This window comes from Mytilus californianus, unplaced genomic scaffold (assembly GCF_021869535.1).
Source record: "Mytilus californianus isolate M0D057914Y unplaced genomic scaffold, xbMytCali1.0.p SCAF_9, whole genome shotgun sequence".
NCBI lineage: Eukaryota > Metazoa > Mollusca > Bivalvia > Mytilida > Mytilidae > Mytilus > Mytilus californianus.
Window position 1 is genome coordinate 43,382,652 of NW_026262745.1, and position 19,089 is coordinate 43,401,740.

Consider the following 19,089-nt stretch of genomic DNA (forward strand, 5'->3'; position numbering starts at 1 on the left):
AAAATTAACGCTAAATCATTTTCGTGTGTCCGAAGAGAAAGAGAGTTTCTGGATTTACTTTCATCAGGGACACTAAATCTTAAAACAGTTGAAAGCAAAGAATACGTAGACACGTTAGAAGCTATATGACCAAAAGGGACCTAAACAAAATACCCAAATTCGTCTATTTTAAAAGTCAACTTTGCCATAGGAATTTGGAACTTTAATGTCAAAGTGATTTCTGAATTAACCAACGAAGATTATATTTGAAAGTTTGTTACAAAAAACCATTTGATGATAATCTTTATTATTGAACTTTCGCCAAAGATTTAACTTTCGTCACTTAACTAGTTCATTGACTTGTTGTTATATTATTTTTGCACTTTGTTTTAACTGTAGTTCAATACAATCGGTTAATCAATTAACAAAGACAGTAAATATACCTGTTATTGTGTTCGTTAATAAGCGTGAAAATTAAAAATATTATGAAGTGCGAAGTGGGTGAGACGTATTATGATTTTATGATTTAACTTCGAACGATGAAAGTCTATTTGATTTTCATCACGTTTGGAAAATTGCTACATCTGTTCGAGTGTGCAAAGAAAGGTAATATTTATATCTAAAAATGTAGTTGATTTCAATTTGTGTATTGTGCTTAAAAAAATAGAAGCGAAGTTATTATTTTGTATAATGAAAGACGATTTGGATATTGGAACATTTAGTAGTTAGGAGAAGACACACAATGTACAAATATGTACATGTAGGACCAATTTCCCCTGCATGGATTTATTTCACAAACAAAGCCATTGTTGACAAATCCTTCGATCTATACTTAAATTCACAAGTTCATAACTTAAAGATTCATAAATTATGTATTTGTATGAATTTAATATAAAAATTAGGAGATGTGGTATGGTTTCCAATGAGACAACTATCCACAATAGTTCAAATAAAGTGGATGTAAGCAATTATAGACAATTTTTGCGAGTTTCTGAACATTTGAATAAATTGAAAATGCCTTAAGATGGTTAAAAATTGTAATTTTGATAGATTCTTACAAAATTTGAGTCGTATCTAAAATGTACCAAAATCCTATTCTGGGCATTTCTACATATTATTGCCTTTTTAAACAAATTTATTCATTTTAGTTAGAGATGTCCTTCGATGCAAATATTTCATAAAACTTGTACAATTAATTTCCACAGACAGTGTATGTACATGTACATGTAGAACTTAATAACATTTTGATTTTATGAAAATGTGTGAGATTGTTGATAATTCTTTAAAGTTTATTGCATAGACCTTATTTTCAAATTTTTGTAGGTTTTAACAACTTTTTTTAATTTTTGTAACTGTATGCAAAACAAATTCATGGGGAAAAGGCTCTACATGAACCTCGTTTATTCAATTTTAAGAATGTGATGGATGAACATAAATAATTCATTCATTTTCAAAATAGACACTATCCTAATCTCAGATTTTCAATCTTCAAGGTGTGTCGGACAGAACTTTCTCATCTATTCAAGAAGGTTCAAGTTCAAGTTCGACCAGCATTCTGTTAACATCGTATAATTATAATGTTAAATGGCCAACAATACAGCAGACATTAAATTGGTGATAAAACATTAGTTTTGACCAATGAAAAAGACCAAACAACTAATACACGTAACACGTCTTCGTCTTCACAGGGCATTCTCGCTTCAAAGAACCTTAGATAAAGCAGATAGTGATTAAAAAGGGTCTTCCGAAACCGTAAATTAATCTGATAGTCTCTGTTAATATATGGCCGATACGGTTATAGGTTGAAAACAGGATGTTGAATTTGAGATGTCGTTTCGGTTTTGTTTCCCAACATCTTCTTTTAATTCATACATGTATGTAATAAAAGTCATCAACGATACCAGGCTGATAGTTTTGTACGCCGGACGCGCATGTCGTTTACAAAAGACTCATCAGTGTCGCTCGGACCAAAACAGTTGAAAGACAAAATCAAATAATGCATGGCTTGCATTAACAGTTTTTGATACCAACATATATCGGTTGATAAAGTATTATACCCACACAATACAGATAATGAATTAAGTAAGAGCACATTTCTCACTTTCAGTGCACTTATCTACATCCGTAAATCTTCTTGACACTTTATTAAAATAAATATTTGTGCAAATAAGCTGAATAAATACACGGAAATATTTCTGGAAAAGATTCAGATAAGATTTTAAGCTTTTAGGTAGGTAACCACGTTTTGAGAAATTCAGCATCTTTGAATCTAGTGTTGTTTTAAGTAATTGTGAAAAGAAGATAAAAAATATCCGTGTTTTTAATTTGTAAAAATAACCCGATACAAAGTTAACCTTTCAAATATTTTGATATCCATGTATTTAGTATTACCTAATGTGCACGTAGGTACATGTCGTGGGATGTTTAAAACAAAGGTGCAACCCAATTATATACTTTTTTTAAATGTTAAAGGTCAGACCCTGTTGTTTTTGAAGTAAAAATTTGTAAACTTCAGAAAAAGATTGAAAATTAGAACTATTCGGGAGTAAGGTAGACTTATATAGTAATCACAGCGTGCGCATGATTAAGCTAATTTCCATTATACACAAAAGTTAATTCATTAGAAGATATGTGTATTGCGTTAGGCAAATACACATATCTTCTAATGAATTAACTTTTGCGTTAGGCAAATATATTGTTCAAAAGAATATACAGAACAGAATTGCTACAAATTGAAAATAAATAATTTATTTGATATTCATATGTTAAACAACCTTGAATTATTTTTTTCGAAGGTTTTTGCTTGTTGTTTTAAAATATAAAATAAAATATACATTATACACTATATCATATAGAGTAACTAATTTATGCTTAATATTTTAATGTTCAATTATATGAGTTAATGTGCCTGTTCCAAATCAGAAACTTATTTTATTTTTTGACTGCTTATGTCTAGTTTTTTATTTGTCGTTTTTTTTTCGACACAATGGCAGAAGATCCTATTATTATAAGTTTTATCTTTTTAATCATTCAAAACATCACAAAAGAGTTCCTGTCTTGATTTATACCCCATTTCTCCTTTTATCCACATTGACTCGGAAAGGGGGAGGGGCCCGGGGAAGGAGGTAGGTTGATTGGTCTTATTGTAACTTTCTGTTTTATTTTACTGAATGGGATGTTTGTTGGCTGTCTGGTTGCCTTGGAAACCGGCTGATAAGGTAGCTTGTGTTTGTTTGATTTTTCAGTATGCTGGATGAATTTTACAAAAGAATTTCAGCTAAATAAAGCTAATGATACATGTAGCCGCCGTCAATCTCGTCCATTTATAGATATGTAGGCATAACTGGTACAAACATGAAAAATAATAAATAAGAAACATTTCAACTTTTCATTCAAATATTTCCTTTTAGACCGACGATGTTCCTTTTGCCGCACGTATGGTGTGTATATTTCACGTTTCGAGCGGAAGGTATCAATTCCAACAGCTATAGCTTCCATTAATAGCTTCTTAATCATGAGAGCGACATTTTTTTTTTGACGTTTTCTAAATTATTTGCTTTTTGTATACGTATTTCCTTGTTCAATTTAGAGGTAATCTTGTTATTAGCTGCACTATGCACGATTTTATGTTATGGTTTAGTCATACATCAATATGGAAGGTTAATGCGCGCGTAAACTGGATTGTAATAATCGCAGAACACCAGTTAGGCTGTCTAGACTATGTCAGTAAAGAACCGTCTAAATTCCATTTAATTGATAAATTCAACAACACTTACCGTTATCTTGGTGATATTTTTTCGTTATATAATCAAAAATGCTCTTAATATACTTCTGAAATTTAACCAAAGGAACTTACTTTAAATAAATCAAATATGAACAGCAATAACTGTCCTTTCCTAGATTTAGATATTTCAATATAACACCAGAAACTCTATACAAAAATTTACGACAAAAGGGATGATTTTTCTTTCCCTATTGCTAGTTTTTCTTTTTTGGACGGTAATGTTCCTTTGGCACCGTCTTACGGTGTTTATATATATCCCAACTCGTTCGCTATGCTCGTGTCTGTAGTGACGTTTTGAATTTCAATGGGCGTAATCTATGTATTATTAGAAAATTATTGAGTCAGGGATTTCGTTACCACAAAGTACTTAAAACCTGTACTAAATTCTTCCATATATACAAAGATTTGGTTTGCAAGTTTGGCTGTACCTGTAGAAAACTTATTTCAAACGGAATAGCACATCCTAAATTTTACGTAGATGTTGTAAACTGAGCCCGGAAATTTAGATACGATCCGGGTAAACTTATCAATCCTTTAAATAAACTTATTCTAAAAGGTTACCTATTCAACACTGTAATAAAATCTTTGAATATTGTTTTTATTGGTATAAATATTGATTTTGTTATCAGTAAATTAAAACCATACTAAATATTACACATAATTATGTACTTTCACGGTACAGCAATCTGTCGATATCTATATTTTGACATTGCACAAGGTCATGTTTTTCTCTGGCTGTTAATGACGTCTTTACACTAAACCCATTAGATGTTGGATGTGTACTGATTGATTTTTATGTTTAGATACATGATTTTTTTTATTAGTTTTTATTAGCTTTGAACTAGCTGTCCGTTACTGCGAGTAATCTTAGATCTGTACTTAGTGTCTTTTTTTTTCTTTTTCTTTTTTATGTTTTTCTTCGTATCGATCTGATGAGTTAAGCTTTTTTCAACTGATTTTTATAGTTTGTTCTTATGTTGTGCTGTTACACCACTGTCCAAGGTAAGGGGAGTGTTGAGTGCTCACAGACATGTTTTACCTCGCCACATTCTTTATATATATGTGCCTGTCCCAAGTCAGGAGCCTGTAGTTTAGTGGTTGTCGTTGGTTCATATCTGTCATATTTGTTTTTCGTAAATAGTTTTGTTATAAATAAGGCCGTTAGATTTCTCAATTGAATTGTTTCATATTTTTCATTTCAAGGCCTTTTATAGCCGACTATACGGTATGGGTTTTTCTCGTTGTTGAAGGCAGTACGGTTGCCTATAATGCTTACATCCATTTCATTTGAACTTTGGTGGATAGTTGTCTCATTGGCAATCATACCACATCTCAATATATTTATATATGTATATATGTGTTATTCATTATTGTTAGTCTTTTTTTGTGTCATTTTTTTAATCGGGTATCGGAGGTGAGTGTGATCCGTTGTACTGTGTGGTATTTGTGGCGAATCTTGTTATCCTTTTTTTTATAAATAACATATCATTTAATTCATACTACATGTATTATATATTGTAATTGAAGATCAATTTATGCTTATTCTATATTTTATTTAGTAACAAGTTGTTTGTTTTTTTCTTCAGATATAGTATTTGTTGTAGACAGATCTGGAAGTTTAACATCAGACGATATAAATGGAACGATAGACTTCATTTATAATGTGACGTCATATCTCGACATTGGCTCCGATAATGTAAAGATTTCGATCGTCACTTTCAATGACGAAGTGCAAACTGAAATAAAATTTAACGATTACTCTACAAAAGAAGAATTATTGTCTGCAATTGCCAACTTAAAAGGGATGTCAACAAACGGCGGGACTTATACTTATAATGCATTGAATCACGTGCGCAATAGCACATTAACGTCTGATGGGGCACGTGACGAAGCTGAAAAATTGGTTGTTGTAATGACCGATGGGGCGTCAATTGATCTCGTAGCAACTATCGCTATGGCAGATAAGCTGCGTAACGATTTGTCTGCTGAATTATTTTCGATTGCAGTTGGAAGTAAGCCTGACCAAATCGAAATAGACGGAATTGCTAACGACCCAGACAGTTACTACGTGCATTCTGTTTCCGATTTTGTATATCTTTGTAACATGATTCCGTCTTTAGTTCCAAAGCTTGGTAAGTATCTGAATTTGAAAATAATCATTCATCATAAATATCTAAAAAATATGTTCATAGAATTATACACTGAAATAGTAAAAGTCTTTGGCGTAAAGGCAAAGTAAATTAAGGTATGTTTTCATTATCTTAGTAAAACCTTTTTTTATAACGCATGCAAAATATGCCAGTCAGCATAAAATGGCAACATGGACAAACTGTCAGTTCTTCTCTCCAAAATCAGTCAATTTATTTCAAGTTGAACTATTTTTTTTTTATAATCTCTCTCTCTCTCTCTTTACAGGAGTGTCGCATTTTCGTTAATTTTTTTTTCTATAATCCAAATGAATGGAATGAAATGTTTTTACAGATGCAGGTGCTGTAGCCAGCGTTGCTAGTGATTGTCCATTAGAACCTGGCGTTACAACAGAAGCTGCTGCAGTTCTAGAAGAGACCGATAGCTCATCGAGTACGTAAAGAAATATTTTTTTCTTTTGTCATATAATAATTCTAAACATTCATGCTCATTATCAAAATAAGATGAGTCCATTTTAAAAAATCTTTTTATGATATGTAGATCATGCAAGGTGCCATTAATTGTAACATTTAAGATTCTGAAAAAACCAACGAGGAACAAACAATTCATTGGTATTCTAAAGAAAGAATTACAAAATATTTCGAAACGAAAGAGTGCAACTATTACAAGTTAATTTTATTTAAATATCAACGAAAAATGAAATGAAAAACCTGGGGAAGGGTTGTATAATAACTTGTTAGTAAGTATTACAAGATGAACTCTAGCAATACAAGCGTTGTGCCTTTGTTGTGGATTTCTGTGCTTAAGATGTATTATCAGTTCACAACTGTTTAATATACATCCATAAAATTTGTGTATCAAACATGTGCTACGAGCCGCTTTGGAAGGGACCGTCTTGACTTTGTAATGAGACATGGGCGTGGCGTTTGGATAACGAATTTCAAGCAATTAAAGTTCCATTCTGTTGCTTTTGGGTTTAAAGTTGAAGAAGTATTTTTTTGTAATGAATCAATAATCTTTTACCCCTTTTCCGTTATCAATAAGAAAGTACTGTAGTAGAAATTATTACTAATAACTGTAAGTTACATTTGAATCTCTAACTGTTGATTTAGTTCACCTAAACGGTCAAGATAAGATAATATACATAAGCTGACAGAAAACATTGTGTGGATTATAATATCTCAGGTGCAATTGTACGCCGTCATAATACAAACCGAACACTCTAAATAACACGAACCAAGGCTACAACTATTTACCGATGTTCAATTTTCATAAATCGACAAATCAAGGTTAAAAACAAAACTGATGGAATCGCAGGAACTTCAAAAGTAGCTAGGCCGAGTGCGCTGACAGAGTAAGCGTTTCCTGTTAGGCATGCATCACCCGCCATGCAAGTTTCAGGACTATATTGCTGGTTTTTATATAACTTCTGGATGCATATGATGCAAATGTTCATCAATACTATTCATCTTTTTTTTACAATGAAAGGTCTGCTTGATTTAAAATAAGTAGCTATGGGGCATTGAATCTATTGTTTTAGCTGAGTTTATTATACTATTATACACAGCCAAAATTTTTTAACCCGAACCTCTTCGATCGTTTTTTTAAACAATTGAAGTCCGTTCTACTGTGTGTATTGCCCTATTTTTTGGCAATTGAAAATCATAGTTGTCATATGCATTAATTTGTTTTGCAGGTAATTGGGTATGGATTATTGCAGCAATCCTTTCTGCTATTCTAATCATCCTATTATTGATATGTTGTATTTTGTTTCTGAAAAAGAAAAAGAGGTATGCCTTTATTTAAATCTTTAAGGATACTACACAACTTTTTAGAATCTAAATAGGGGCCTCGGTGGCCGAGTGGTCTAAGTAGTAGAACTACTGTATCACTTGGCTTCCTCCAACAATAAAACCGACCACCACAAAATAGCACAATAGCGCTGAAGGTGGCGTTTAACAATAAAATCTAAATATATTTGGTTTTTATAAGTTAATAGAAAAATATATAGCATACCACACAATGGATGTGTATAAATGAACATGAAATGCTTACGAGAATTACTAACTATAGACAAAAACAGTTTTCTAGGATTTAAATTTATAGGAACACGAGTGAATTATGACCAAAAGCAGCTGATTTTGATTAACTTTAAGCTTAGAGAGAAACTTGGTCAAAGGAAAGGCTACCTAAGACGAAATCTGTTAATATACATGTACACCAGCAAATTGTAACCTCGCATAAAATAAACAGATAACAGAAAGTCCACAGTGCAATAAATATCATATAATAAGTATATCTATAATGCTGGACTTTCAAAAATATAACAACTTAACAGCAATAACCGGGAATAAAATAAAAACAGATACAAACTATAACACTTTAACGGTACCAATCTGACAACACCATGTGCGTATTTCACGAATAATGTTGTATTCAGTTATGCTCGTGACCAAAATATTTGGAAGTCCAAACCGAATACAAACGTTGAAAGGTCAATAAAACTAACAACAAGAAAAATAAAGATACCCCTCTGGTTATTAGTTGAAGCGTGATTGTATTCTCTAGTAAAACAATTCAGTAGTACCTTATCATTGATTATATATATACTATATAACTATTATATATACCTGTTCGCAAAAACAGCAACCTTAGAGTTCTTACAAGTTCTACATAGTTTAGTTGGTTGAAAATTCCCCAAATATCAATATATCGAAGTAATAGCATGCATTTACTAGTACAAAGACATTGCCTATTATAATACCCTAATTACTTCAGGTCTACAACCCGTGGCATAATATTCGACCAAGAAGTAGTAAAACAAATTAGATACCTTTTTTGTTTGCATTGTTAAATGATTTATTAAAGGAACTCCCTTTTGCAGGAAACCAAAGGAGAAAAATGAAGCATACCAAAACATCGAATTTTCTTCCGACACTCCAGCAGTACAAGGGAAACCTATATTTAGAGAACCTTCAATACTGTCAAACAACGGGTGGACTTCAGGAATGAACAAAGAGTTGACAGAATCGTCTATGTTTACATTGAATCGTGAATCAACAACATCTCTGAGTTCTATTATGTACAGAGATATGTTTCAGTTTACACCAGAATCTAAACCAAATCAATGAGTTAAATAAACTACACAGTGCCGATGTAAGGTGTCTTATATATGTACAGTCTGATTCAGTATTACTTTATTAACTTTACCTGCTCCAGTTTTGATTAAACTAAAATTTAAGGGAAGTTAAATGTAATGGTTCAGGTTATTTTTTAATCTAATTTATATCGCAAAACAAAAGTTTTCCCTGTACAATACGTTATCATGGACATTTACTATAGATTTCTATAACATTTACGACAAAACTCTGTTCATGTTAATATTCTTGCCTGGTTTGATAGTTAAAATGTATCTTATGTGAATTTTTGTTAGAAAATGATAATACTTAATTGTATTTCATGAATTTGTTTTCAATGTTTAGTACCTTGAAAGACATGTATTTATCTATGAAATAAAAACAGTGACTTGGTCGATCTACAAATTAAACTCGCAGAAAACTGCTTAGCATACTATTTATCAGTATATGCATTACCAAAGAAGCTAAGGTCCATTGATAGATACGTAGACTACGATAATATTAAAGTCTATATAAAAAACAAGCAAGCACATAGAAGTCAACATGCAGCAATAAACACATTCAAATGTGGTACAGTTTACACAAAATGTATCCATCCATTTATCGCACTCTGTATAGAATAACAAAGAATATGGACAGAGAAAAGCAAAATCAGTCCATAAAATATATAAATCAATAAGAACGATATAAAAAACATGACTTCAGGTATATGAACAACAATGAAAACAACATATGATTTTGCTTGGAGTAAAGGAAAGCTAAATAATATACATTGTAACTTAATTCGCAGATATAAACACCATGCCACATCACACTATTGTAGATTCCGCTAAACACAGAAATAGATTTCAAACAACAACATAGTGAACAATATAGAAAACACACTGAGCTTGTGAAAAATAGTTAGTTCTCTCTAACGAAACGGTTATATTAATTTAAAATATAAAAACAAAGCTTAAGAGATGTTGTATTATTGCCAGTGAGACAACTATCCACCAGAGTTCAAATGAAGAGGGTGTAAGCAAATATAGCCAACCTTATGGCCTTCAACAATGAGAAAAACCCTTACCGTATAGTCGGCTATAAAAGGCCCCGACATGAAAAATGTGAATCAATTCAATCGAGAAAACTAACGGCCTAATTCATTACAAAACAATTTACGAAAAGAAGATATGACATGAATTAACGACAACCACTGAACTACATGCTCCGGACTTTGGATAGGCACATACAGAATATGGGGGGGTTAAACATGTTTGTGAGCGCTCAACCCACCCTTAACTTTGAATAGTGGCGCAACAGCACAACATGAGAAACATTTGTAAAAATCAGTTGTAATTGGCTCAACTCTAAAGATCGGTACGAGGCACAAAAACAAAATACACAAATAGAATAGACACAAAGCACAGAAATAAGAGTACTCGGAGTTACTGAAAGCTAGTTCAAAGTCAATTACAACTAATAAATGAATCATGTTCTCCAAAACTAAACGACTAAGCAAACAAACAAAAAATGTTCAGATGAACCTTTCTTTAGGCTCAATATACATGCACTCGCTGGTAAAGGTAACTTAACGATTAGATAGTTAATTGTATTTTTATTTCTAAAAACAATTCGCTCGTACGCTTATTAAAGTTAAATGTTTCGTTTCTTTTTCTGCACTGAGATTATCATTATTGCTAAAGATCCTTTCTTCGTTTATTGTTAATCATTTTCTATGTTTAATCCTTTCCGAAGTACAATCGCAATATAAGAGCGTATGAAGCATGATCGCTTTGATTATTTGTTTCCTTGTTCATTCAAAACTGCAAGTAAATTGGAACAAACAAAACAAATTATAAAATTAACGATCAGATGACATATAACCCTATATCTTATTGACTGGTTATGAGGTGAATAGTAAATTTGTTGTTCTTAAGAAACTATTTTTTGCTCGAGGCGAAGCCGATGACAAAATATTTGGTTTAACAAAATTGCTATTCTTCACATAATCAGCCATTAAGTATTTTATTATACCGAACAATACAAGTAATAAAGGAAATACCACATTGCAAAAATAAAATGGACATATATATTTATACAGAATATAATTTTTATGCATATGGTGTGTGAGACTGCACGTTTGTCCTTGTGTAACTTGTAAATATTCGCTGGTTACTAAAAAATATATTACCATCCACAAAAGTATTCACAGTTGAGGAAAATGGCGACATACCCATACCATATGTTTCATTATTTTTCATTTAGAAATTAACATAATGTATCAAACATTCGTATTTTAAAAGCGTTTTAAGGGCGTCATATTTGAATTGTTTTTATTAACTTAAAATTCAGAAGAAATTATTGCATCTATATTCCGGACGTGGACAAATCAACACTATGAGCAATTAATAGAACCAGCAACATGATCTTCCGGATCAATGAAGGGTGGGAAGTTTGGACATGAAAAAGAAAATATGTTGGACATGGACAGAAAATTGCAATAGGTCACTTTTGCAATTCCTCAACGAGCTATTTAACGTACAGGGCGTGGCACTCCCAACATTAGGTATTGGATTAAACGTTCTTCGTTCTTACTGGGTCCCTCCACCCTGCCTGAGATGGACTTTCTTGTCCAGTGCTAGTCTTTGTTTCTTTGACCTGTATTGACGTTTATATCCTTTTCATTACATTTTTTTTTTTGCAGTCTTTATGTAAATAAAACTTTTCTTTTAATCTGCTTTAAACAAGCATTTGCATAGTGAAAACGTTGACATGGAATGCAATCTTGGATTTTGCGTTTATTGGAAATAAACATTATTTTAAAAAACATCATATGATTATTATCTACTATTCAAAATAATGGATAAAACATTTATAAATGTAAATATGTACTTATATTGTTTTAACCATTATGCCTCACTAGTTCACTGCAATATGTACGTACATGCAGTAGTAGCATTTTGAAGAGAAACATAAGCCGTTACCGTTAGTGTAAAGATTAAGATATGCATGCACAAATGAATGTATAAATATTTTGAAATAAAACAGAAGGGAAATTTTGTTCAAATTTTGTTTGAAGTGTTAATGTCTTTAGAAATATCATAAAATTTTCTTGTGTATTGTTGTCAATTAATTATCAGTTGATTTGACACAGTTAACCAAACCGCAATGGTATTAATTTCAATTTACAAATGAACCATACAAGCAAAAAATAATCACCAATGAATTACAAATAATATACAGAGAATAATCAAAACTAAATGTTTAAATGTTTACTTTTCATTTTAAAATGGACATTTAATTTTTGACATGCATAGAATATTTGTAGGAATGATCCTAATTTATATAGCTTCTTGTCAAGGTCCAAAAGGTAAATAATTATGATTTCTTATACATTGTTATTTGTTCATTATTTAGTAATCTTTTAACAACTTATAAAACACGAGAATAAAAAAAACAATAATGTAAAAGCAAAAAAAAAAAAAAAATGTATGGTAAATTAGCAAAACATAATGTGAGGTATATGTCAATGTGATAACAACCGAACAAAACAAATAACAAAAAAAAAGATAATTAAATAAAATACATTTTTATTATGGAACTTTCAAATTTTAAATCAGCCAATATTGGGGATAATCACACTATGCAGTACTAATATATATGTATTAGTCACAAGTCTTTTGTTTTACTTGTATGAAAGTAAAGAATTGTTATTAGGTCTTTCCACCTTTCCGTGGAAAGACCTATTGCTATTGTTCTGATTATCATTTTTTTTTCTTCCGCCTAATTTTTTTTCTTGCGTAGTATTAATGTTTCACAAGATGTCGCTTAGATATTTGGTATATGATATCGAATAGTTTATACGCTTTTGAAACTGACCCTTACGCCCTGTTTAACCGAACACTTTTTTTTGTAAGAGTTATCTCCCCAAACACTGTTTTTCTTGTGGCCATTACTCCTTCGCAACCGTAAAAGATTATGACAAATTTATTGTACCAAATTGTTCGCTATGTCTTCAGGATGTTGAGTTAGGTTTTGACCGAAGCACTCCGGAGACTCCATATGAGAGTTATTCCCCCTTATTCATTTGATTGGCGTGGCATGCATTTCTAACTGGTAAACCATAAGCGAAAGAGACCTAGGGTCTCTTGATTTGAGGTCCTTGGTCCAAAAAAATGAAAATTAGCTCAAGGTCAAAGGTCAAGGTCATATTCTAACTTTTGATTTTGGCTTATTTTCACTTATTTTCAAAAACCGTATAAGATATCGACAAATTATATTAACTAAATTGTTAGTTGCGACATGTCATAACACGTAAACTTTGATTGCACAGGTACGTTGACCGTAAAGGAGAGTTTTCTCCCTTTTTATATTTAAAATTACATGTATGGTGGTATAACTCATTTTCCAAGTATAATAAAGACCTAGGTTAATTTGATTAAAGGTCCTTGGTTTATGACCTTAAAATTGAGCTAATGGTCAAAGTTGAAATTGACGTTCTAGATTTTGACCTTTGCATTAACTTCATATTAAGACACGATAAAGCCATGGGACTTTTTTCATTAGGTTGCAATTTACTTGAGCATGAAAATCCAACCGGAAATGACTTTGTGTAAACTGGAAGTAGCTTTGTTTTGTACTTATTTGATGTTAAAGTATATAGAACCATATAATTTTGGAATCAGTGTCAAGTAAACTATCAGATAATACCGGAAGTGACATTTTTCAGACCGGAAATAAGAAATTATCTCCCTTATTTCATTAGAATTGTTAAGAAACCGTATATTTTTGGAATCAGTGTACATAAAGGTATCATTTGACACTGTATATGACACTTTAAACCGTATTTTAATATTTTCATATCAAAATGAATCGTAAGAAGTGGAAAGACCTTCAAAGTTTTTAATTATTATTATTATTATTATTATTATTATACTGATTATGATTGAATGAAGGCGATACACTTTAATGATTTTATGTTAAAACATTGTCTCTCTTATGTTGTATTCTTGGTAGATATGGGAGTTTTTATTAGTCAGTATAATGGTGTTTTTATTATTGTGAATCTTGTCGTTTGATTTGGAACAGGGGAAGGCATACCGTGTAATGATCATATGCTTTATTTTCTTACATACAATGTATGTTGTTTATGTTTTTGATAGAGTTCCTGAAAGTTTGTATTGGTATAAGTGACATACAGTATAATGATTGTATCTTTTTGTACATATCTGGTTTTGCTCTTTGTGTGGGAATAAGGGGCGTACAGTTTCATGACCATATCTTTATTGTTCTTACAGATGTTAGCGTTTGACTTGGTATAAGCGTTAAACAGTTCATATGATTTATTTTTCACATCACCCTGGTGTATGGTGGTGTCCGTGTTGCTAAGCATTTTCTATGTCTTGTTTTGTAGTCTGTTATTAACGTGTTTGCTATGGCGTTGTCAGTTAAGTCTTCGACTTATGAGTTTGAACATCACTTCGATACCATCCACATCTCTTTTACAGATGTTGTATTTTTTCTTGATAGATGTGGGAGTTTCTATAGGTATAAGGGCATAAAGTTTGATGATTACATGTGTTGTTTTTGTTCTTGATAGTTGTCTGTACGGGTATAAGGGTGATATACAATTTAATGATCATAATATTTATGTTTAATGTCCTTGCATATATTGTATTTTTCTTGATATATTTGGGCGTTTGTATGGGTATAAGGGTCATGCAGTTTAATAATAATATCTTTAATTTTCTTACAGATGTTGTATTTGTTCTTGATAGATCTGGTAGTTTGGATGCATCTGACGTTACCGATGCTATTGAATTCATCTATAACGTTACTGTATGGTTGACGATAGGAGACAACAATGCATTGATATCATTAGTGACATTCAGTGATAATGTCACAGAAGAGTTCAACCTTGGAAATTTTCCAAACAAAACCGATTTACTATCTGCAATAGAAAGTCTTAGTAACATGACATCTTATGGTGGTACTTTTACATTTGACGCGTTGGAATTTGTTCTTACAACATCATTTAACGAAAGTAGCGGAGGAAGGTCTGGTGCTGAAAGGGCTGTTGTTGTTTTAACAGATGGTGCTTCCTTGAACTATATCCAGACTGTAACTATGGCAGATCGTACACGGTCAGAACTTGGTGCCGAAATATTTTCTATAGGCATAGGGTCGACACAAGATTCTGATGAACTTAATGATATAGCCAATGACCCCGATAGCTACTACGCCTTATCTGTACAGGATTATGTCTATTTATGTAACCTGGTCCCTACTCTGGTCATTAGACTTGGTAAGTGAAGTATATGCAATGTTAAACACGGATTCCTATCGGAACAAACATTAGGAATGTGCGAAGTATATCTAGATCTTAATACGCTGAATGTGTAACATATAAGTTTGATTCTTATAATGTCAATGATTAACAATATATATGAATTGTATATAAACAATATAACGTTTATAAAGAAACATGCTCTTTTTATTGGTGTCATTCACAATGTATACGTTTGATATTTAAGTTAAAAATAACATTCAACTAATTACATGGCAGTGCATGTTAACTGTTTTTTTTTTGTTTTTTTTTTTGTTGTTTTTTTTTTTTGCTACTGTGACATGCATATCAGCACATTTTAACAAAATAAAAGTAAGCATGGTAAATAAGTCTGTTCTACATGTAAGTCAGTTTAGGCTACTGATAACGTGTTTGAAAAACAACAAAATGAAAAATCACAAACATAGAAAGTAATTCTTTTACATAAATTAGATTAGAGCTTATATATTAATTTGATTATGATATATTGGTCTCGTCTCGCATGTTATGAAAAAATATATATATGTGCTCATATGATTCAGATAAGCGCAATAAAAACAATTGAAATACAGTTTACACATGTGACGAATATAAACACTTATGGGTGCATTTGCCATTTGTCAAAACGTTTGACTGTGTTCATTCATGTTCTGTTGTTTTGTCCTTTTTGTCGTTTTTCGCTTTTTCCCATGGCGTTGTCAGTCTTTTTTCGACTAATGAGTTTGAATATCCCTTTTAATTGGTATCTTTCGCATCTCTTCTTTAAATAAGTACAGTTTTAGTTTAATTATATGTTTATTCAAAGATGATTGCCAAAATCCAACGGCTATATATGGGTTTCCTCATGGTTCTATTAATATTTTTTAACAGATATGACAGTGAATGCTACATTATCAGAAGGGTGTCCTTTATTTATACCAACAACATTTCAGACAAAAGCACCACAGAAAACTACTACATCACCATCAGCTACAACGACAAGTAAAGAAGAACCATCGACAACCGAAACATCAACTGTAATGAGAACAACCATGGTTGAACCATCTACTGAACAACATATTACTACTTTGGATGAAACAACTACCACTGAAAAACAAACAACAACATACGAGTCAACAACTACAGAGAAAATAGCAACTTCTTACTTAGAAACTACCAAGACAACAGAACAAATAAAAACAACTACTGTCACCACCCCTACAATGCAAATAACAACTTCCTTGGAAACAACCAGTACTGCTGGGCAAACAACAGAAATCTCTGACTCTACCGCTCCTGTGCAAATATCATCAACTATATTAGACACTACAAGTATTGCTGTGCAAACTACAACAGCCCCGTATACTACCACTTCGGAGAAAACATTGACCACATCAGAAACCACTATACACACAGACACAACCGCTTCAGGGCAAGACACAACTATGAATCAGGCCGCGCAAGTAACAACTTTATCAACAGTAGTTGTAACTTCATTTCCAGCTCGATCAACATCATCTACAGATTTATCAACATTTCATATTATCACAGGTTCAGGTACAATATAATATGTAATCTTTTTAAAGACAAAACTAATAAGTTTTTTTTAATTAAATCTCACATCAGATATAATCAAATGCGACTGAAATTACACAATACTACAATCTTCTGCAGTTTTCCTGATTGAGCATTTTTGACTGGCTATTCTACATTTACATTTTCCTACTCATGCGTTGCCTTCGGTATAGCCTAATCTCAACTAAAAATGTCCGATCTTCTGTTTTTCAGAAGTGACAAAAGATATAATATCCTTTATTATATTTTCATCTACTTAACCCTTGTGTTGAGTTGATTTAACTAGTTATAGATCAACATTGTTCTGTTGGATAAAATATGGAAAATATTCAGAAAAACTAATAACAGGCTATTATTTGAACTTGGAATTATTTTCAATTATGGAATTTGCATAATTTCTTGTGATTGAAATTTTTAATAAATTCCATGTTTATTTGGTATTATAATGTTTTGAGCGGTTCATAACACTTCTCATACAATGTATTTTGTATAGATAGTGTTGTGCGCGGCACAGTACATTCTATTGAAAATGTACTATCTTCTTTGTAATAGAAAGTGTTGTGCGCAGCACAGAACATTAAAGTCCAAATAAACATGGAATTTATTAAAAATTTCAAACACAAGAAATTATGCAAATTCCATAATTAAAAATAATTCCAAGTTTAAATAATAGCCTGTTTAATGCTTAGATTAATTTCATCCTTTTGACATCCTTATATTTTATTGTTACGCAACGTAAGGTAGATAGACTAAATCCAATGTTCCTGTATGTATGTATGTATGTATGTATGTATGTATGCTTGAAGAATAATAACTTCATCGTACTGAATACCAGAGTTGACTATACAATATTGGTTTTTCTCATTGTTGAAGGCCGTTCGGTAGTCTATAACTGATTATTGACACTCAGCTTTTACTTTGGTGGATAGTTGTCTGATCGGCAATAAAACCACATCTCCTCATTTCGTATTATTAGTAGTTGACTAATAAACATATTATCGTATTTCTTTTATTTCAGAAAAGCCAGAAAATATTGTTGCAAGTACTAGTAGTTCATTCAGCACAGGAACAGCAATAGGGATAATCATAGCATTTTTATTTCTTATTCTCCTGCTGATACTTTTATTTTGTGTGCGTAAAAAATTACGGTAAGTTCACTCCTCGAAAAGAGTGAATTTTGTGGCATCAAAATGGACGTTCTTTGCTCTTTATAATTCATTTATTGTACATCATAATTAAATGAATATTGAAAACTAACAAGTTTAAGAAAATTCATCAGACATACTCTGTATATTTGATACAGCTTAAGAAAATTTATCAGACATACTCTGTATATTTGATACAGTTTAAGAAATTTCATCAGACATACTCTGTTTATTTGATACAGCTTAAGAAAATTCAAATTCACCAAGTTAATATCTTTCATTAATGTACTTCCGATTATCGGGTATGGAAATAGGAAATAATTAGACACGAGTGCATTTCTGCTATCATGAATGTTAGTTACACAGCTATAAAATAAAAACAATGTATTTCAGATCAAGGAAGAAAGCTTCACCAATGAGCAAAGAAGACTGTATGGTAAGACAATACACCCAAAGAAGCCTAGGAACTCCAAAACCGTTATCTTATAGGGAGGCAACATTTACTGGTAAAACTGATATGAATGGCCAACTTACACAGTCTAGAAATTCATCTATGTTTGACGTTTATGTATAATTTCTTATGTTGAATAAAAAAAAAAATCATTAAATTTTATATTTGTATGAAAATATTAAGAATTATTGAAGCCTAAGTCAGTAGAAGTGAAAATGTTATGATGTGTTAATAATTTATGTCATATGTTGTATGTGTGTTATGTTTATTGTTTCCCTGTTGCCTTGAGAGTGCTAACATATTAGGCTTAACCTGTTGCCTTGAGAGTGCTAACATATAATGGGCTTAACCTGTTGCCTTGAGAGTGCAACATATTAGGCTTAACCTGTTGCCAAATCAAGTTCAACTTGTGTTGAATAAAATGGAATATTATCCAGAATAATGCATTAGAAGACATGTTTTCCGCTTACAAGCAAGTTATTGAACTAAGGGTCTAAGTGTTAAAGTTTATGTCATCCCTTTGAAAGTTTTATTGACGCCATCACTAGTTTATTGACCGTTATGGAATATTTGTGTCACAGATG

The 19,089-nt window shown here is 31.6% G+C and overlaps 2 protein-coding genes across 2 annotated transcripts; both read left to right on the forward strand.

Annotated features, from left to right (window-relative positions):
* Positions 1-461: 461 nt before the first annotated feature.
* On the forward strand, positions 462-9,472 carry LOC127716283 (collagen alpha-3(VI) chain-like). Its single transcript, XM_052222444.1, has 5 exons — positions 462-585; positions 5,350-5,895; positions 6,245-6,343; positions 7,608-7,701; positions 8,796-9,472. The coding sequence occupies exons 1-5, from the start codon at positions 519-521 to the stop codon at positions 9,040-9,042; spliced, it is 1,053 nt and encodes a 350-aa protein (XP_052078404.1). The 5' UTR covers positions 462-518; the 3' UTR covers positions 9,043-9,472.
* A 2,835-nt stretch (positions 9,473-12,307) lies between these two features.
* Positions 12,308-18,756, forward strand: LOC127716282 (collagen alpha-1(XII) chain-like). The gene is made up of 5 exons (XM_052222443.1): positions 12,308-12,400; positions 14,786-15,334; positions 16,226-16,891; positions 17,928-18,057; positions 18,448-18,756. Exons 1-5 carry the CDS (start codon positions 12,340-12,342, stop codon positions 18,626-18,628), a joined length of 1,587 nt encoding a protein of 528 aa, XP_052078403.1. The 5' UTR covers positions 12,308-12,339; the 3' UTR covers positions 18,629-18,756.
* Positions 18,757-19,089: the final 333 nt, after the last annotated feature.